The sequence below is a fragment of the Monocercomonoides exilis genome (genome assembly GCF_001643675.1).
Source record: "Monocercomonoides exilis strain PA203 chromosome Unknown scaffold31-1199392, whole genome shotgun sequence".
In the NCBI taxonomy this organism is placed as follows: Eukaryota; Preaxostyla; order Oxymonadida; family Polymastigidae; genus Monocercomonoides; species Monocercomonoides exilis.
Window position 1 is genome coordinate 1,123,661 of NW_027150576.1, and position 21,156 is coordinate 1,144,816.

Here is a 21,156-nt window from a genome sequence, read left to right on the forward strand (position 1 = left end):
GCGGATTACAATGAAACAACGACACAATTTGCTTATTGTTTTTTTTCTTAATTCATCTGTTCTCCGCAAATAGGCTTGTCTTCTCGCCTTTTCTCTCTTCACCGCTTTCGCTTGCCCACTTTTCTGCGGCTCCTCCTGTCCAACCAGATTTTGCAATTGAACCGCTTGCTCATCGGCTTTCGCCATCTGCTCATTCATCGTCTGTCATGCTCTCATCTTCTGCCAGCTGTATAAAGAGTGTATATTTGATTCAACCTATGGAAGCTTCGTATAAAAGTCAAGCTCTACAAAGTCGAACTAAGCCTTTTTTAAGCTCTGCATAAGCTCCAGATGCTCCGATGAAAATCGTTTCTCTGCCCCTTTTGTTACAAACTCTGCTTAGTTATCTTATTTCGTTGCTTATTCTGCTGTAGTCTCCAGCCTAAAGAGAAGTGTTTCACTCCGTATATCATTTGGACACGAAAATATATAAAAACATCATATGACGAATGGACAGGTGTTGTTTATTTGCCTATACATCGAAGTTTGCAACAAATACAAAAGCTGATAAGAAAGCAAGCAGTTCGCTCTCATCAGTGGATATGTAAATTTCGATGATCGAAAGCATCCTTTTGATTAAGCAATTTCACAAAGGATGCAAATTCTTCAAGAAGCGCAAGAAATTCTGAAAGATCAAACAGTTCAATAATAGTTTTATGTTTTTCATTTAATTCTTTTGCCTCCGTTCAATCTTTGAAAAGTTCTTTGATATGTCAAACGAAAAAATGTGATAAAACAAACAGATGAATGAAATAATTAAAAAGATTGCAAAAATAAAACGCAAAAGAAAAATAAAATACTTTATTTTTTTAAAATCAATTTCAGTTTTTCATCTCAATTTTCAAGCATATAAAAGAAGTAAATTATAACAAAATAAAAATTAAAAGGATGTACATACCTCAAAAGAAAAAAATATTCACTAATCCTAACTGTTTCTCTTTGAAATAATATTTTGAATTTCTTTTAAAATATGTTGATTTCTTCTCGAAATATCAGGGGAAAGCCGAGCATATAGAAAGTTGCATTTTATTCCATTCAATTTCTTCAATAGTTCCTTTTAGACGCAAGTTTGAAACAAATGAATGGAGAATTTGACCCATAAAAATTTTATGACCTTTAAAATTTGAATATCTTTTCAATAATAAAAATTAAAAACAACAAAAAAATCAATGAAAATGGAAAAATAATTCGAAAATTGGGAAATATTATGAACATGCTTTTTTCATTTTTCAAAAAGTTGAGAGTTGCATCTTCAAAATCATTATAAAATTTAACAACACAAAATCCTTTTGATTAAAAAGAAAATAATCTTTTTTAGCTTCATATATTTTTTATTTTCATATATTCAACAATTTTTGGAAATGTTCAAATTTTATTACTAATACCATAATAACATATGAATTCCAGAGTTTTTTCTTTTCCATATTCCGGAGTTTCATGAATATATTGAGGACTGTTTCATGATGAAACTTGCACAAAGAATTATTTATTTTACATTTTTTCATGAATGAAGAGGGAATTGTCAGTTTGTTCCAGTTATTTTTGTTTGAAGAAAATTGCTCATTTTGAAGGCAGATGAAGCACAAATATTTTTAATTACTTTCCCTCCTGCTCGAAAATTTGTATTTTTGCAGAAACTCCACTTTTATTGCAAACCCTTATGATATGAATGACAGAATGGATTGCTTATCAAAATATGATTCATTCAATTTCATTCCAAGTGATTCCTGAGCAAAAATAATCATATAAAAAATTACTGCTTGTTTTTATATGTGTTTCTTTTTGGCCAATTTCATTTACTTCAGAAATGCTGCAATTGGTTCGAAAATCCAAAAGAAATGATTGTTATTCCAGACTCGAATCTGAAGGGAAAACAGACCCAGATCAAAAACAACAGAAGCGCCAAAGGAATTGAAGGTTTGATGCTTTCTTTTATAAAAATTATTTTTGATAAATGTATTTAAGGAAAGTTCTGTTCAGTTGTTAAAAAAATGAATTATTTTAATTATCGATCCAGAGAAACTCACAAATCCTTCTCCGATTGCACAAAGCTGTGAATGACATAACAACTCAATAGCAAAAATGGAAGTGTGGAATATATTTTCTTAGAAAAGAGTAATTTCTATGATTGAGCAATCTCCAAATCTCCTCTTATTCATCAAAACACAATAACTAATGCTCAATAAATGCAAGAAAAGGCTTGTTTAAGACGCTTTTGAAGGATCAGGAAAATATCTGAAAATGGCAGAATTTCATTGGAATACTGGTCAAGAAAGCTCTGGAGCGAGATTGATTCAAAAATTAATTGGAAATTAGAAAAATAAAGGTGAATAAAGTTCTGATGGAAAACATAATTTGCAACAAAGAAGAAGAAATTCTGAAAAACAGTAGATAAGAAATAGATGAAAGCAAAATGAGGATCATTTGAAGGAACAAATGAAGAAAAATCAGAAAAGAGAAAGAACAGAGGATGGTGAATCAAAATCAATTTCTTTCTGAAAAAACAGGAAAAATGGAATTCCAATAAAAAGAGTTGCAGGAAAATATAGTTTTGAATGCACGATGAAGAGTCGAAACAATTTTTACTGAATGAGGCAAAAGCAGTAATTTGCAGATTAAGATCAGCCAGATTTATTTCTTGGTATATTGATTTTTTTTATTTTCTTTTTTTGATATTTTTTTTCTCTGTTTGTATTTTTCAGGAATCTTTGAAATCAAGTGAAGAAAAAATGAAGATATCAGATGAAAGCCAACAATTTAACTAAAAAGGAGCTGAAGGGATGAAGAATTTCATTCAAACAGTATTTGTTGAAATAGACAAGAATCTTAATTATTGAAGAAAAAAATGAAAAAATCTACTGAAGATGGCAGTTTTTTGGAATTAATATTCAAATTGAATGGTTCAGAAAAATGGAGATAAAAGCAGTGAATTGAATATCGAAAATGGAATTTGTGCAGGAAATTATGTTTTTTAAATATTTGGACAGATAATGGAATATAATCAAAAATATGGGATCATGAACCCATAATCATCACTGAAACAATGATTCCCTTCATTTTACTTGTGTGTTTGTCCTCAATTGTTTGTGGCAAATACAGAAACGACAAGCTGAGAAATGAATATGATCATTTCTATGTTCGTGGAATGGAGAAGCGTGGTATTTTTGTGAAGGGAAGTGTTGTTCGGATGTTCTGTGAAATGCACAACTCGTCAGTTGAATTGAAGGGGATGTTGCTTGAAAAGCCAGATAATTGTGTGATGTTTGAAATAGGTGCAGGATCATTGCTGCAGGTTGAGGGAAGTGTGTTTGTGAGAAGCAATGAGTGGAATGGGAATTATGTGAGGAATGGAGGGACATGCTGGCTGATAAACACGACTTTGGGAATTGGGAATGGTCATAAATGTGGAATGATGGGGAGTGTGGTGAAGATGGAAGGGGGTGATTTGTCGATGTTGTTTGTGAGAAATAGTGAGTTTGAGGATGTTGTGTTTTGTGGGAATGGATGCAGTTTTTTGAGAGATGGTTCAGGAAGTTTTGAATGCATTCAAAACTGTAGATTTGCGAATATCACAAAGAAATATTGTGAAATAGAGGAAATACAAACTGGAAAAGAGAGGATAATGAAGATGAGCAAAATGGAGGATTGTGATGTTGAACGATCGATGAATGTGCTTGAAGGAGGGATTGTGAGTGGAACAGAAGGATCTGGTTCATTTTTGTGCAACAATTGCACATTTGTTCAGAATGAAAGAGTGGACCGGAGAGTTAGAAATACAGACAGACAGTCAACAACTCAAACACAGACATTTACGAACGCTGAATGGATTGGGTGCTCTGCTTCATGTGGTGGTGCACTATATGTTCATGACAATTCGAGTGCAACGCTGACAGTTGAGAATTCGTCATTTGTGAAATGCAATGCAACATACGAAAGAGGAGGAGGGATATTTGCTTTGAACATTGGAGAATGCACTGTGAAACATTCCACGTTTGTTGAGTGCTATTGTGTGGCATCATCAAATAATGGAGGTGCTGGAATGGGAATTACAGGAATGACAATTCAAGTATTTGTTGATAATTGTCTTTTCAAAGACAATTGGTCTGGAAATGATGGTGGAGGATTGATAATTTTGAGTTCAAAGACAAACAAAACAAAAGATTGTGTATTGAATTGTTTATTTCAAAATTGCAGCGGAAATAAGGCAGTGGATTCTGATGGAGGAGGTTATATTAGTTGGGGCGCAACAGATAAAGTTGTTGCTCATAGTTGTCTTTTTCAAGGATGTCATTCAGATTGGAGAGGAGGAGCCGTAAGTATCAGGACGGATGGATATAGTGGAAATCTTTTATGGTTTTGCTTTTTCAACAATAACACAGCACCATATGGCAATGACATTTATGTTAACGATGACTCAACAAACTCCCAAGTTGCTTTCTGTTATTCCACAAGAACTGAAGGAGTTAGATATAATGCCAGTGGGAATGACAAAAGCAGCTGGCTTCCAAATGGAGGAAGAAGCAGATTTGTTGCTTCAAGAGAGAATCAGACAAATTCAAAAGACACATTCAGTTGTGGGTTGAATGAAAGTTGTGCATGTCTCACAATCAGCCATTGCCTTTCTCAAATGATTGTGGGATTTGTGGAGGAAATCAAGGTATTGAGTGGAACAGTTGTGGAAGGCAAAGGAGTTGACATTGGAGAGAAAACAATCTCTGTGAATGGGGCTTTGCCAGCTGGTTCAGCCATTGAAACAAAATTTGAGGGAAATGGATTGAGTCTGTTTTGTGTTGGAGCAGGGGAGTTGGTTGTGAGCGATCTGTCAGTGGTTCACAACACCTCATTTGAAAACAACAGGCAATGCAGACTGTTTGAGGTTGAGGGAAATGGGTTGATGGATGTGAAGAGAATGAATATTTCGATGGATTCAGCTCATTCAGAAGAGAGGCGCATTCAGAACTCACTTGTGAAAGTGGAAGGGGGAGAGTTGAAGATGCAAGATGTGAGATGGGAACAAACATTCAGCACCAAGAGTGTGATATCACTTTCTCAAGAATCATCTGTGACATTGTCTCTGGATAACTGTGTGTTCAGCAACATTGTGAGAACAACAGCAGAATCATCGCTGATAAGTGTGGGTGAAGGGTTACATTCGATAACACTTGATGGATGCACAATTGATGGGTGTGGGAGTGAAGCCTCTGAGTTTGGAGGGGGAATGATGGCTGAAGTGGGAAGTGGGAGTTCATTGAATGTGAAAGGAGGCATTGTGAAGAACTGTTATGCCTCAGCCACTCAAGGGAGAGGAGGAGGGATTGGGCTGAAAGTGAAAGACACAAATACTAACTTTCTGATTTCATCAGGATTTGAAGGAAACAGGGCCAGATGGGGAAGTGATATTTTTGTTGACTCGATCGATCTGGAATCAACTGCAACAAGTGGGAAGATCACTTCATTGACTGCTTCATTGGAAACAAAGAGCAAGATGCAAGGATATGAAAATGGGGATGAATCGTTCCCAATTCCACTGTGTATCTATTTGTGGAACAACTTTTCAGCACCAGCGTTTGTGGGAGGAGGATCATTGAGCCATGATTTTTCGAAGTGTGGATTTGAAGAGTTTCCGTGTTCATCCATTTTGAAGGCAGCCACAATCCACTTTGAAGGGGAGAAAAAGGACATTGCTCTTCTTGAGCCATTTGTCTTTGAGGAGGAATTGGGGTTGACTTCGAATGAATGGAGCATTGCATCCAAAGAGGATGAGATGAAATGCGATGTTTGTGATCAGAAAGAGGGAGCTCAAAGAGGATTGATTGAAAACACAGTTTCTGTGTCTGTAACTGGCATTGTATTTTCTTTGAAGAAATCGCTGACATTTCATGAAAGCGTGTTTGAGTGTCATTCAGGGAAGCTCGCACTGAATGGATGTGGGATGGAAGGAGGCGCTGAGACTGTTTCGACAGTGTTTGTGAAGGCTGTTGGAGGGGTTGTGGAGGTGAGTGAGTTTGGATCAGAGAATATGAAAATTGGAGATTCATCGATATTTGTTGTTGAAGGGAATGATGAAAGTGTGCCTTCGATGAATATGACTCATTGTGATTTTTTGGAAATCACATTTGGTGATGGGAGTGTTGTCGAGTGCCACGAGGGGATTATAGAGAAGATATCAGGATGCACATTTTCATCGATCACTCGTTCAAAGGGAAGTGGAGGATGCATCAGCATTGTGAACAATGAGGATGATGATGATGAAAGAGATTTCAATGTGAAAATAAATGACTGCACATTTGAAGGGTGTGCTATAACTGGAGAGGAGGGAACCGAGATTGGAGGAGGTGCACTCTTTTGTGAGGCATCTGCAAATACAAATCTTTTGATAAGTTTGTGTTCGTTTTATTGTTGCACAGCACCATACGAAGAGGGAAGTGTTGGATATGGAGGAGGAATAATGCTGAAGATGCTGAAAGAAGAAGCAATATATGTGATATCCTCACCAGTTTTTTCATCTGAGAAGCCGAACAATGCGAAATATGGGAAGGATCTGTTCATTTCATCTCCATCACTTGCCAAGAGTATCAAGAACGAAACACTTCCATTTGTGAAAGACAGACTGGAGTTGCTGACAGAAGACTCAATGAGGGGATATGATGGAGAAAACAAGGAGTGTGCAATCCCACTGATCTATTTCTGGAAATCGATCGGATCGAGCGTGCATATTGCAGAGGAAGGAAACAATGTGGTTGTGTGTGGCTTTCCAAATCTTCCGTGCCAATCTGTTGATTATGGGGTGAATCGTATCGGCAGTTCAGCAGTCGAGCAGATGATGATTCATAGGATTTGCTATGTGAGGAGTGTGACAGAGATGAATGGGATGAAGGTGGAAGGAACAAATATGGAATCAGACAAAATCCAATTTGCTCAAGCACTTGAAGGGAATGGAGATGCTGTTGTTGAATGCAAAGGGATTGTTCAATTCAAAGAAGTGGGAATGATGATTCACAGTTCCTTTGACAACGGAGAAAGCATCCTTATCCAGACAGGTTCAGAAGCAATCAAAACGAGTGTTATTGGATGCTCAATTCACACAATCGACAATGATGAAAGTGAGGTGTCATTTGTTCTGATCAGTGCCACAAAAGGAATTGTTTTGATTGAAAATACAGAAATAGCTGGATTCTTAACGATGCATGAGATAATGAGGATATCAGCTGATTGTGTGACAACTATGAACAATGTGACGTTTGAAGATATTTCATTGAGCGGGAAAAGTGCAATTGCGATGAGTGAAAGTGTGATTCCTGGAAAAGGGAATGTTGATGAAGAAGAAATATGGAACATTCAATTTGATCAATGCACATTTGTGAATGTGAAGCACAATGTGTCAAGCAACCCCTCATTGCTTTGTTGTGATGTGACGAATGAAGTGAGATTGAAAATGGATAATTCGTCGATAAACAATTGTGGATCTACAAGCTCGAATGAAGGAGGAGGAGTGTTTTTCCTTCTCGATGAGAGGGGGAAACTGGAAGTGAATCACACAAATGTGATAGGGTGTTTCTGCTCGAATATTGGAAGAGGAGGAGGACTGTTTTTGAAATCACAGAGTGTTGCACAGAAGGCATTGCCATTTGTGCTGTCGAACATCACATTCCTTCGGAATGTTGCATCGAAGGGGAGGGATGTGTTTGTGAAGTGCACAGACCTTGATTTTCAGATAAGTGAGTCACAGTTCCTGATAAACTTTGGGGAGCCATTTGTGAGGGAGCTGGCGATATGGGGGTGCACAGCAGACAATTATGGGGATGAAGAGGATCTTCTGAGGAGGGTGTTTGTGTTCAGGAGCGAATTCATATTTGTTTCATCGATTGCGGAGAACAGCAGCGACAGCAAGCAGTGTGGGGAGATGAAGAGCACATGCTCATCGCTGAATGTTGGGGTGAGCCACATCATCCCATCGGACTATTCGCAGCTGTTTGTTTGGAATGAGACAGAATTGACTGGTTCATGCTCAGCTGAGAAGGTGACGATCAAGTCGATGGAGGCAAGCAGGAACGGGGAGATAAAAGTGAGAGAGATTGAGCTTGGGAATGAGGGAGCTGTGAGAACTTCGGAATCTGTTCGATTTGAGAAGGTATCATTTGTTTTTGGTGGAATGGGGAATGTTGTCTGCTCGTGCTTGATACACCAGCTGAATGGATCTCTCATTCTGGAATCCGTTTCATTCTTGTCAGAGAGCAGACCAACAGAGAATTCACAGACCCTTTTTGACTTTTCTCTGATTGTTGTTGAAGAAGGGTTGTTTGAGGCAGATCGATGCAGTGTTGTCCACTTGAGCTTCTCAAAGGCTGTATTTGAGATATTGCATTCAGAAAGGGCAACAATTGAGGATGTGGGAGTGGATGATGTGGAATGCAAAAGTTCGTTGATTGAATGTGGGAAAAGTGAGAAAGTGAGCATTTCGAAGTTGGCAGCCTCAAACATTGACTTAGAAGAAAGGAGTCTGATCTCACTTGAAAACAGCCATCCATCACTCATTTTTTCATTGATAGTGTCATCATTCACAAACATCAGCCGATTATCATCTGGGTCTTGCATTGTTTGCACAAGTCAGCCGATGAGTGGATTTGAGATGTGCAACTGCTCTTTTCATGAGTGCACATCAGAGTCATCAAAGGGGAGCCAAGTGGCGATTGCATTGGCAGAGGAGATATTGATCGAATCGTGTATATTTGAGGGGAATCTTGCTTCAGGAACAGAAGGGAATGAGATCATTGATGAATTGTGCAAATGGAATGAATCAGTTGTTGACTTGTCAATGAGTGAAACAGTTGTGAGAGACACCACGATTTGCAACTCATCGAAGGGAGGGATGAGTGTGAGTGGAGGCACAATAATTATCAAAGATGGAAGATTTGAAAACAACAATCCTTCGATTGAGAATTACCCATCGGTCAGAAGAAACATTATTTGCTCAGATTCTGGAGCATTGAATGTTGTGAGTTTGAAAGGAGGAGATGGAGTGAAAGATAGCTCTTCTCTTTGGATTCTGAATGAGGGATGCAATTTAGAAGGAATTATTTCTGAAAGAGCATCTCCATTCTTCATTCCAGTGCTGGAGAGTGTTGAAACAAAGGAAGTGGGAGAAGAAGTGGAGATTGTGTTCAAAGGGAAGGAGCTGCTGCCATGCGACTTGTCATTCATGGTTGTGAAGCAGATGGGAGAAGAAAAGCAGATTGAAAAATATGAGTTCGATGAGAGTGGATATGTGTCAGAGACCGAAGTTGAAGGGAGACTGCCAAAAGAGACGATAACGGAAGCAGGAGAAGGGGTGGAAGTGAGTGTGTGCATTCTGTTTGGGGATGGAAATAATCCATCATCAACTGATTCTTTCATCCTGAAGAACAAGAGCGAATCAAAAACAAATGGAGAAGGAAAGCTTGCTGAAGGAGGAAAAGAAGGGAAATCGTATTTGTTGTTGATTGTTATTATCATGGCTTTTGTTCTTCTAATCATTCTGATTGTGGCAGTGATATTCATTGTTCGATGGAAGAAGGTCAAGAATGAAAACAAAGATCTGAAAGAGATTGTGAATGACACAGTGAAAAAGGATCCGAAACTGATTGAGATGGTGACGATGGAAATGTCACCTGAGGAACAGTGGAGGAGAGCTGAGAAAGATGCTGAGAAGAAGAATGAAGAGAGGATAAAGAAGAGAGTTTATGAGAAAAGCTTGGGACACTCAGAGTCATCAGAACATCTTTTGAGCGAGAGTGGATCAACTGAATACATCTTGGGAAGAGATTCAGACAAGATTCCTGAATGGGCATTGGAGAAGGTTGAAGAAGAAGAGATTCGAAACAGAACGCCATCACCATCAGTATCTTCCACATGTTCAACTGATTCAGATTCAACATTTGTTCGTGGTGAGGATCTGTGCCCGACCACTTCATCGATGTCAAACTTGGTGGATGCAATGGCCTGTTCATCACCTCATGAGAAGCTGATTGTGGATTTGAGGGATTCATTGTTCATGTTGTTGCATGGAAGGAACGAGAAGAAAGAGATGTCAATCGGCACTCTGCAGGAAAGGGAGATGACAGCTGCTCAGATCCTGTTCTGGGTTGCGAATGGAGCACTCCACTCATTTGACGAGATGGAAAACCCTCTTCAATCATTGAATAATCTGAGTCCTCACATTGTTTTGTTCTCGGAGCACATGGTTATCTGCATTGCCCTCCACTCCGATTGTTCATCAGGCTCCGACTCATCATCCATCTCTTCATTGAGCATTGTTTCTTCATCCTCGAATATTTCAGTGATGAGTGAGAGATTCACCGACTCACCACCACCTTCATCAGCATTTGAGGATGAAAGTTTCAGAAAGGAGTGCCTAAGGTGGAAGGCACCTGAGCTGCAATTGAACAAGAAGATGGATGCTACGAAGGAGTCAGTGACTTTCTCGATTGGGATGATGTTGTGGGAGTGTGTGACGCTGGAGATCCCGTTTGGGGAGTATGAGGGAGTGGTGGCAGGGCAGAAGATAGTGGATGGGGAGAGACCAGACTTTTTGAAGACTGAAGGGAGCAATCTGGGTGGATTGATCATTGCGTGCACTCGGACAGAAAGTGTGGATCGCATATCACTGGGAGATGTGAAGAGAGAGCTGATTGGGAACTTTCCACCAGGAGCAGCGATGCTCACAATGACAGATGCATTGGGGCTGATGCAAGAGAGCGAAGGCAATGAAAGAGAATCCAAGGAAATTGGATCTGAAGACGAGTCTGAAAATATGAAAATTGAATAAAAACAATGGAAAAAACAAGAAAGGGAAGAGAACGTTGAATGAATAGATCAACAATTGGGAGATGAGGAAAGTGGATCAAAAAGAGGGAGAAATTGAAGCGGAAATTGAAGTTGGCTGAAAGGCAAAGGAGTTTGCAAAAAGAAAGTGTTTCAAAGAGAATTATTGGAAGGAACATGAAAAATGAAAAGCCAGAAAAAACGAAGACTTATTCCTCATTGGCAAATAATCAAAAAAACAAAAAGCCAAATTGAAACAATACTTCCAGAAAGACGAACTTTCATAAATTTGGAAAAGATTAATCGATTCAGGGAAAATGACTGACCCTATGCATTTGCATGAGGAGCGACTTGCTAACTTAGCGAGTGTTTGAGTAAAGGGAAAATGCACGCTCAGGGTCAGTTCATTTTCTGTGATTTTGTTTCTTTTATTGTAACTCCGACTTTTGAATTTTCAACTGCTTTGTGCAGAAACAAATATTGTCATATTCATCATTTTTCACAATCAGAGTTTTTGTTTGAAATATTTAATTTTTGTGTAGAAATAGACATTATCTTTATTATCATCATTTTTTGGTTTCACTTTGGTTTTCTATTCTTATTAGAAAATCTTTATGTCTATTTTTTGTTCGTCTTGTTTGTATATATTCATGTTCCATATCAAAATTATTGTATTTTTATTGTTAGTGTTTCAAATAACTTTTTGTTTTCAACAATCACCAAATCTATTTTCAAAAAAAAAAAATCATAAATATCATTATTGTTTTTTATATTTACAATCATCAACACTTTGGAGAGAAGGTTTCATTGAAAAGGGTTATCGAGAAAATATTTCAGAATTTTTTATAATTCATTGATCATCTCTGACTTTACCCAACTCTCTTTGTGGTTCTTTGTTGAATTTAGCATTGAAATCTCCTCATTTGCCGCTTTCATTTTTCTAATTTTTGAAATCGACTTTATAACCTTTAACAAATATATGTGAAGCACTTTGTTGAATAAAAATTGCAGATACATTTTCAGTTATAAAAATGCTTCCAATATTTTTTTGTAAAAAATTTTGAATTAAAACGTTGTTATGGTTCGACACTTCGATCCGAAAATTCCTGTTTTAGCTTTCATTTTTTTTCAAAAGAATATGAATGTAGTTCATTGCAATATGTGAGAAAAGTATGAAAGAGAATGAAGGGTTTTTGATGGTTTATTTGTTTAAAAATATGATGAAATTGTTGATCGCGCGAATATTGCAGAATATATTTCTGTTGATTGATCAATCCCTCTGAATTCAAATTTTGTTTCAAATATTTTGTAAAAATTTGCTTTGTATTGCACTAATTATCTAATATTATATTAATTAATTTATTTTATTTTTATCAAATGCATAAATTATTAAAAGGATTTGAATACATTTTTTAAAGGTTTGGTTGAAAAATAAGACTTTAAAAAGTTGTGACTTGAAAATGTGATGAGACTTTTATATTTTTGGAATTACCGTCTGAGAACGTTAATGATGGATTTTCTTGACTCTGACTTATTTAAATTTTTGAATATTTTTTGTTTTTGTGATTTTTGTTTTTCAAATAATATATTTTTTTGATATTTTTCTTTTATCTTATGTTATTCGATTTGTAGGTTTTAAAAAAATAGAAATTATTTTGTAATTTATTGATTATTTTCATTTCATTTTGGAAAAAAAGACAAAAGAAACACTCAGAAAGATAATTTTGGGATTTGATGATTTAATCAAAATTTTGATCGAAATGGAAAGCTTCAAGAAATAAAGATTAACAAGGTTATGTTGAATAAATATAAAAAAATTAAAGCAGGAAAACAAATAAAACGAAAATATCAAGAATAATAATCTAATGAAAGGAAACACCAAAATATATTATTCTATGAAACAAAAAGATAAAATTCACTCTTAAAAAAATTCACCTTTGCGACTATCGCGAATCTTCAGCTAAAAGCGGAATCCTTTCAATGCTTTCAGACTTCATCGAGGTATCTGGCCTATTTTCAGTCTCAGTTGGCTCGGAGTAATCAAACCAGTATTTCATTTTTATAACTCTGTTGTAGACAAGCATTGACAGCACAAGAACAGCAAAGCCGCCTGCTTGCATGTATGACCAGTTGGTCCATTTTTCTCCATATTGCGGATGGCCCGAATAGTAAATAATCAGCTGGGTGACCCAAATGAACAGCGTACGGAGAGCTTCAAAGATGGTTCTATGAACAGCTGTCAGCTCAGATGTGACAATCATCCCACCGTAGTTCAGAAGAAGGATTGAGATCCAATACAAACCGCTGAACGCCAACAGCTTCCCGCTTGTGCACACTCGGTAAAATGTATCGTGTGTGTTTTCATATCTTCCATTGTCCGAACCAGGGATGAAGTGGAAGATTGGAATGAAGCAGAAAATGCTAAGTATCATGCCCCAGAATCCTTCCATACCCACAACAACCAAAGGTGGTTGAGAAAGATCAGACAAAAGCAATTCTTCAACGATAATTTGAATTGCCTGAATCACTTGCGAGCCAATCACAAACATGCACCCCATTAATTGATATCCCCATCCTTTATATTCCGAGTCTTGATCATCATCTCCTCCAATGACTGATGCAACTCCAACGAGAACGAGTGCAGTGCAGCAAAGAGCAACACCAATCCACTCGAAAGGTCTCAATTTTCTATGTCTGAAGAAGACAGTTAAGATGGCACTGAAAATAACCATGCTTCCTCGAAGCATTTGCATCACGGACACCTTAATAAAAATTAACCCTGTTGTCATCAACGTTGTAGCCAAAAGATCACATAATGCTGGAAGTGCGATCATAATTAAACCCTGAAAAAAAATGAAAAATGAAAATAATTTTAATAAAGCCTCGAAAAAATAAAAAATATACGGTAACGTTGGATTTTTTATTTGTAGAAGAAGATGGAGATTGATCCCCTTCGTAACTATTGACTGAATAATCATTTGGATTTCTTTCACGTTTTGTTGGAATAAGAAGTTCAGATATTTGATACCACGGATAGCATATGGACATGGCGAAGAACATGAGAATAGATTGGTACATTGCTTTGCTAAATTTTTTCACTTGGCCATCCATTCCAGGAGTTTTTGTGTCGAGCATAAGTTTTGCTGCAACCATCGTACCTGTTCCAAATATCATCATCAGGGCAACTCCAACAAAAGCCTAAATATGCATAATATATAGATGTTTGAATGCATTTTGAAATAAATGATTTGAACCTTTTTGGTGAATTTCTTTTGAGCCATTTTTTGTTGATCAAGTACCGAAATAAACTTTTTCAGTGGTTGAAATACAATTGCAAAAATAGTTAATTATGTGTAAAAATAATATTCAAAAATTACTTGTTCAAACAAAAATGTGTTCTATAATTTCTTCTTGGACATTCTTCCTTTCTTTTCTTTTAATTTACTATGCTTTTCCTCCTTTTCTTTTTCAATATGTTCCTTCATGGAACTAACAGATGTTCGTAATGCGTCTTGTTCTAAAGTCCCTTCCTCTTCTCCTTCTCCTCCTTCACCTTCACCTTCACCTTCACCTTCACCGGCTGTCTGTTCTAATTCTTCTGCATCAACCACTGCATCGAGTGGATCAACATCGGGTATTCCACGTGCTGCTCGCAATTCGATAGAAAATGCATTGGAAAACAGATCCTCTTCTGCCATTGCTTGTTGGTCAGCCATCTGAAATAGAAAAAGGAAAAGAAAAAAATGGGAGGAAGAGGAGGAAGATGAAGAAGAAAGAAGAAGAAACATAAAGTGTAATTATAAAAATTCAATGATTGATTGGAATAAAGCATTTCATTTGAAGAAAAGATTGAATAATGCAGTTTATAATGAAACAACAGGGGGAATAAATATAAATGAAAAAATGAAGAAAAAAGAAATTAATAATAAAAAATAAATAAATAAATAAATAAATAAAATTTCTCATCCAGCAAGCACACCAATTGCAGCACAGCCGGCAGCCATCTCCCTCTCTCTTTCTTTGCTCTGATGTCTTCTCTCTGCAGCTCACTTCGGCTGAGCTGCTCGTGTGCTCGTTGAGCATCTGCTGCTTTGCGGGCTTCGAGACGCTCTTGTGCTTTCTGCTGGGCTTGGCGCATGAGATCTGAGAGAAATAGGAGAGGGAAGGAGAGAGGAGAGAGGAGAGAGGAGAGAGGAGAGAGGAGAGAGGAGAGAGGAGAGAGGAGAGAGGAGAGAGGAGAGAGGAGAGAGGAGAGAGGAGAGAGGAGAGAGGAGAGAGGAGAGAGGAGAGAGGAGAGAGGAGAGAGGAGAGAGGAGAGAGGAGAGAGGAGAGAGGAGAGAGGAGAGAGGAGAGAGGAGAGAGGAGAGAGGAGAGAGGAGAGAAGGTAAAAGGAAAAAAAAGAAAAGAGAGTGTTTTTATTGCAGTTAAAAAGAAGATTATTATAATAATAATTTTGCCATTAAAAAAGAAAAGAAAAGAAGCTTTCAAAGACAAACCAGCAGCCAAAGAGCGAGCGGTTTTCTTCTTTTCGATCTTTTCTGTGACTGAATTTTGCAGCCACGGCAGAAAAGTTGACTCAATTTGGTGTTTTGTGACAGTTGTGAATGGAATGGTTGAAGTGGAAGAGGAAGAGGAGGAAGAGGAAGAAGATGAAGCTGAAGAAGAGGAAGAGGAAGAAGAAGAAGAAGAAGAAGCAATTTGTGTCGCATGCTGATGAAACTTCTTCTGTGCAGCGATTCGAAGTGAGAGCATCTGCAATTGAAAATTTTATAAAATAAAATAAAAATAAATAGAAAATATCGATTAATCCACGATACACAGAGGACAATTGTGCAATGCAATAATCTCTCTGAAATAAAAAAAGCATTCAACGATTCAACACTCACTCTTTCTCTGTCTTTCTTAATTATTGTCTCCTCTTTTTTTTCTCTCTCTCTCTATCAATCAAACTGATATTCTTGCTTTGTGTTGCGACTGGATTCTCTTCTGAAGAACTGCTGAATGAAGCATTTCTGCCTCTCTTTGTCTCTCTCTCCGCTCAAATTCCTGTTCTCTGCGCTGTGCTGAGTCTTCCCACCTCTCATTCTCAACAAGCTCTGCATTCCGAAGATGCTCATAGTTGTCCTTAATAATAATAATAGTTATAATTATGATTAATAATTATAATTGTTGAATTTTTGTGTGAAGAAATTCAGAAAAGAAGAATATGATTGTAGTAAATAATTCCATAAAATAAATGGAAAAAAAATTATTGGAAGTAAAACCCTTCTTTCTCTCAATCTGGCCAGCTGAATGTCTTCTTCAAGTTCCAAATCAGCTTGCTGCAATGCTCTTCCAACCAAAATCTCTATAAATGGAACGACTTCATAATCAAAATCAAATAGTTCTTTGTCGTCCGTTTGTGTTGATTCATCTTGTCCGTATGGTGGAGGAACATATTCAGGCGTTGGTGGACGTTCAATTGGCGTTGGGGTAAGTTCGTCTCCTGGAATGATTTCATAAACATCATCTTCAAGCTCATTGTTGTTAGTCTCCATCTCGCGTGAAGATGATAATGAAGAAGAAACGGATTGTCTCACAGCATTTCGCTCAACTTTTTGCGTAAGAGAAGCTTATTATGCAGTTAATGAAATTTACAAATGTTTCATTTAATCAAAATTAAAATTTAAAAAAATATTACTAACATTTTCCGGTTGTTGAAGGCGAGCCTCTTGAACGAACATTGAGATTTGACTTTGGTTTCGTTGTTGAAGCCACTTTGCTACTGCGTGTCGCAAGAAATGAAGGTTGTTGCTTTCGTTCTGGTGCTTGGTGAACGAAAGATTTTTCGTGCAATTCTACGGGCTGAAATTTTGCAAAATATTTTGAAAAATAATCAATTCTTTAAAATCATATTTTCCATACTCTTGAATAAGTGTTTCCTCGATAGATACGAGGATCACTCATCATATTTTTTGGTTTTCTGGAATTTGAAAATTTTTAGCGTTTGTCATGAAGAAAAAATATAACAAAAATAAAAAATTCTTGAAAATAAATTTCAATGAATATACTCATCGGGATTACGATAAGGAGCGAATCCTCCCACGGACCGCTTTGAACCTGAAGGTATTTGATTACTCATTGAGCCCATATTTAATTTTATCATCGAAATGAAACATCTTTGTTCAAAAACATTGCACTGTTGTGACAAGTTACTTATCCGACATTTGTGATCTGTTCTAAATGGAAAAGTGAATAAAAAAATGAATGGATTGATCTATCCATTATTAAAGTGTTGATTATTGAGTAAATTCTTTTGATGGAACCAGCGAAAAACACGTTTGTCATTTTTCTTTTTTTGAAATGCTTAATAGCATTCTTATGTATTTGTTATTGACAAATGTTATGATCTGCGAAACTCTTCTTTTTGAAATAAATTTTTCTCCGTCTTGTCAATCCCCTTCGTTTGTCCATTTTGAAATGCTTGAATTTGTATGGGAAGTGAACATCCAGAATTAAGTCCACAAGCTAACGAAAGGAAAAGAAAGCCGAATCGTCTTGTTGTTGACGATAATACAGCTCAAGACGATTCGACAATCGTTGTAATCAATGAGAAGGCAATGACTGAGCTCAACATTTTTAAAGGAGATCCAGTTTTATTGAAAGGAAAGAAGCGAGCTGAAACGGTTTGCGTTGCAATTCCTGATGCTAACTGCCCAGAAGGAACAATTAAAATGAATCGTGTTGTGAGAACAAACTTGAAATGCAAAACTGCAGATGTGATCACGCTTACTCCTTGCCCAGAAGCAAAATTTGGAAAGCATGTTCTTATCTTGCCTTATGAAGATAGCATTGAAGGAATCACTGGTAATCTGTTTGATGTATATCTGAAACCATATTTTCTAGAAGCATACCGCCCAGTTCACGAAGGTTTGTACTTATTTCTTAAGCCGTTTATATGTATTTTATTTTTATTAATAACGTGAATAGGCGATCTTATCACTTGCAAGGGAGGAATGAAATCCGTCGATTTCAAAATTGTCAAAACAGATCCTGCCCCATTTTGCATCGTTGCCCCAGATACAGTTATTCACACTGATGGTGAGCCAGTTGCCCGCGAAGATGACAAAAATGATGTTGGGTATGACGATATTGGAGGCTGCAGGAAGCAACTGGGTCTGATTCGCGAGATGGTTGAGCTTCCTCTCCGCCATCCGCAGCTGTTCAAAGCAATTGGTGTGAAGCCACCTCGTGGCATTTTGATGTACGGCCCGCCCGGAACAGGTAAGACTTTGATTGGGCGAGCAGTTGCAAACGAGACCGGAGCGTTCTTCTTCCTCATCAACGGGCCAGAGATCATGTCAAAGCTGAGCGGAGAGTCGGAATCGAACCTGCGAAAGGCGTTTGAAGAAGCAGAGAAGAATGCACCTTCAATCATTTTCATTGATGAAATCGACTCAATTGCTCCAAAGAGAGACAAAACCAACGGCGAAGTCGAGCGGCGTATTGTGTCGCAGCTGCTGACGCTGATGGACGGAATCAAAGGAAGAAGCCAGGTTGTTGTGATTGGTGCAACCAACAGACCAAACACAATCGATCCTGCCCTGCGAAGATTTGGCCGTTTTGACAGAGAAATCGACATCGGTGTGCCAGACCTGTCGGGCCGTATGGAGATTCTGCAGATCCACACGAAGAACATGCGACTGAGCGACGATGTGGACTTGGAGGCGATTGCGAAGGACACGCACGGCTATGTCGGAGCAGATCTGGCAGCGTTGTGCACAGAAGCAGCCATGTCGTGCATCAGAGAGAAGATGTCGATGATCGACATTGAGGACGAAGAACTGGACGCTGAGCTGCTGAACTCGATGGCAGTCACACAGGACCACTTCAAGCAGAGTCTCGACAAGTCGAACCCGTCGGCTCTGAGAGAGTTCAGTGTGGAAGTGCCAAATGTCTCATGGGACGATATTGGAGGATTGGAAGATGTGAAGGTGACATTGAAGGAGCTTGTGCAGTATCCCGTGGAGTTCCCAGAGCATTACGAAAAGTTCGGCATCAACCCACCGCGTGGTGTCTTATTCTTTGGGCCTCCTGGTTGTGGAAAAACACTTATGGCAAAAGCCATTGCAAACGAGTGTCAGGCGAACTTCCTCTCTGTGAAAGGACCTGAGCTGCTGACAATGTGGTTTGGAGAGTCAGAAGCGAACGTGCGTGAGATCTTCGACAAAGCAAGGCAATCAGCACCTTGTGTGCTTTTCTTTGATGAACTGGATTCAATTGCAAAGAGCAGAGGCTCCTCCATCGGTGATGCAGGTGGGGCAGGCGATCGTGTGATGAATGCGCTGCTGTGCGAGATGGATGGTGTTGGAGCCAAGAAGACACTGTTCATCATCGGTGCTACCAACAGGCCAGATATTCTTGACCCTGCCATTCTGCGACCTGGAAGATTGGATCAGTTGATCTACATTCCAATGCCAGACACAGCGTCTCGCCTGCAAATTCTGAAAGCCAATCTCAGAAAGACACCTGTTTCAGCGTCTGTTGACTTGAACCACATTGCATCAATGACAAAGGGATTCTCTGGTGCCGATCTGACAGCCATCTGCCAGCGGGCAGTGAAGGCAGCTATTCGCGATGCGATCCAGGCAGAAGAGCAGAGGAGGAAAGAGATTGCTCAGCAGGAGGAGCTGAAGGCAGCTGCAGCGGCAGAAGGGAAAGATGTGAGTGGAATGGACATTGCAGAGGAAGAAGATCCTGATTATGATCCAGTTCCCGAGGTGACTGTGGCGCACTTCCGCGAGGCGTTGCAAGGAGCGAGGCCTTCTGTCTCCAGACACGACTTGGAGCGGTACGAGATGTTCAAGACGCAGCTGATCTCGTCGCGTGGAAACATGACTCAGGACATTCAGCTGCCGGACTTGCCTGCTGGAGGACCCAGCAGCTCTTCTTCACCAAGCTCAGCTGCTTCTTCTTCAAGTTCCCACACACCTTCACAGCCAGCTCCAAGTTCAGACGATGATATCTACTAAATCTTTCAATATATATATTTTTTTGGCAAAAAAATTAATAATTATAATTTTTTTTATAAAAAAGAAAGAATTGAAAAGAAAAAGAAATATATAAATTTAATAACTGTTTGAGGGTGCGCGTGGAGGTGATAATTGTTTTTGTTCTATTTTGCAAACTTGTGGTTTTCCACATTGTTAATACGCAAATACTTTTTTGGATGCTTTTCAAACTGTTGAATTGAAATTGAATATTGTGATACTTTCATCATACATTTGGGCTTTTTTTTTCTTTTTAAGCGAAAGAAGGGGGAAAATAAATATTTTTTTAAAGTAGTTTCCCAATTAAAGTTTTATATGGAATAAAAACGAAAATAAATTGAAAACAAAAATAACTCAAAATTTGTAACTGAAATAACAATACGCAAAATTGAAATAAATATGAAAACGAATGATTTGAAAACGCATGAAGAGTGTCTCACGTGCAATGAGTCACTGTTTTACAGTTTCCATGAGAATCACATTTTTTCGTTGAAACGCATTTTTTTCCAAATTTGCTTGCTTTATCAAAGCTTCCAAAAGGGAAGCTAGATCCTCCAAAGTTAAATTGCGAACCTCCAAAAGAAAAATGAAATCCACCGAAATCAGCAAACGGATTTCCATTTCCAAATGGATTCCATTCTGAAAATGAATTTTCTTCTGAAAATGAATTTATTTTTTCTGTTGATCCCGTTGCATCATATTGTTGACGAGAAGTAGGATTTGAAAGTACTTCATAAGCTTCGCATGATGTATTCAAAAATGTAATTTTAAGTTTTATATGAATGAATAAATTTTCGCAGAAAAAACAAAAACGAACAAAAAATATATCATAAAAAGAAAATAATTAACAAAAAAAATTAAAGCAAACCATTTCCTATTTCTGCAAATTTCTCATTTGCATGCGGGTCATCCTTGTTTCTATCTGGATGCATTTTCAAAGACAATTTCCGATAAGCTTGTTTAATCTCAGCTTGAGACGCTGTTTTTGGAACACCCAATACTTTATAAAGATCTTTTTTCTTTTCCGCTCTTGAAAGCCCAAATAATAAAACAAAAAGAAGTAAATTAACAAGCATAAAATTACTGTAAAATAAATGCTTGTGATCTTATCCTGCAATAGTTTTATTGATGTTAATAAAAAATGTGATGAATGATTAATGACAAAACTTTTATGTTCACAAACAATAATAATAAAATAATTTTATGAATATTTTTCTTTTAACCATATTTATATTTTGATGTTTGTTTTTGTTATTTTGTTTATAATTTTGTCTCTGATGCATCTATT

At 37.7% G+C, this 21,156-nt stretch overlaps 4 protein-coding genes across 4 annotated transcripts; 2 read left to right on the forward strand and 2 right to left on the reverse strand.

Moving 5' to 3' along the window:
- Positions 1-3,082: 3,082 nt before the first annotated feature.
- On the forward strand, positions 3,083-11,570 carry MONOS_6365 (uncharacterized protein; the record flags this gene model as incomplete). Its single annotated transcript, XM_067876592.1, has 3 exons — positions 3,083-4,140; positions 4,234-4,355; positions 4,419-11,570. 3 exons carry the CDS (start codon positions 3,083-3,085, stop codon positions 10,841-10,843), a joined length of 7,605 nt encoding a protein of 2,534 aa, XP_067725017.1. The 3' UTR covers positions 10,844-11,570.
- Positions 11,571-12,492: 922 nt separating this feature from the next.
- MONOS_6366 (putative Transmembrane domain-containing protein) lies at positions 12,493-16,969 on the reverse strand (the record flags this gene model as incomplete). Its single annotated transcript, XM_067876593.1, has 10 exons — positions 12,493-13,682; positions 13,744-14,037; positions 14,334-14,555; positions 14,819-14,982; positions 15,336-15,591; positions 15,790-15,963; positions 16,104-16,450; positions 16,524-16,683; positions 16,744-16,801; positions 16,890-16,969. The coding sequence occupies 10 exons, from the start codon at positions 16,967-16,969 to the stop codon at positions 12,783-12,785; spliced, it is 2,655 nt and encodes an 884-aa protein (XP_067725018.1). The 3' UTR covers positions 12,493-12,782.
- A 133-nt stretch (positions 16,970-17,102) lies between these two features.
- MONOS_6367 (p97E) lies at positions 17,103-20,100 on the forward strand. Its single transcript, XM_067876594.1, has 3 exons — positions 17,103-17,157; positions 17,321-17,748; positions 17,809-20,100. The coding sequence occupies exons 1-3, from the start codon at positions 17,138-17,140 to the stop codon at positions 19,848-19,850; spliced, it is 2,490 nt and encodes an 829-aa protein (XP_067725019.1). The 5' UTR covers positions 17,103-17,137; the 3' UTR covers positions 19,851-20,100.
- A 49-nt stretch (positions 20,101-20,149) lies between these two features.
- MONOS_6368 (putative DnaJ subfamily C member 10 precursor (ER-resident protein ERDJ5)) lies at positions 20,150-20,975 on the reverse strand. The gene is made up of 2 exons (XM_067876595.1): positions 20,737-20,975; positions 20,150-20,606 (listed from the first exon to the last, which is right to left on the reverse strand). Exons 1-2 carry the CDS (start codon positions 20,942-20,944, stop codon positions 20,305-20,307), a joined length of 510 nt encoding a protein of 169 aa, XP_067725020.1. The 5' UTR covers positions 20,945-20,975; the 3' UTR covers positions 20,150-20,304.
- Between the last annotated feature and the right edge of the window lie 181 nt (positions 20,976-21,156).

Bases quoted from the DNA above. Each gene is read 5' to 3' on its own strand.
- MONOS_6367 (XM_067876594.1), top strand. From the start codon at position 17,138: ATGGAACCAGCGAAAAACAC. The intron at 17,158-17,320 runs GTTTGTCATTTT...TTGTATGGGAAG, and splicing joins ATGGAACCAGCGAAAAACAC to TGAACATCCAGAATTAAGTC. The intron at 17,749-17,808 runs GTTTGTACTTAT...TAACGTGAATAG, and splicing joins ATACCGCCCAGTTCACGAAG to GCGATCTTATCACTTGCAAG.
- MONOS_6368 (XM_067876595.1), bottom strand. From the start codon at position 20,944: ATGCTTGTTAATTTACTTCTTTTTGTTTTATTATTTGGGCTTTCAAGA. The intron at 20,607-20,736 runs GTTTGCTTTAAT...CATCATGCGAAG, and splicing joins ATTTGCAGAAATAGGAAATG to CTTATGAAGTACTTTCAAAT.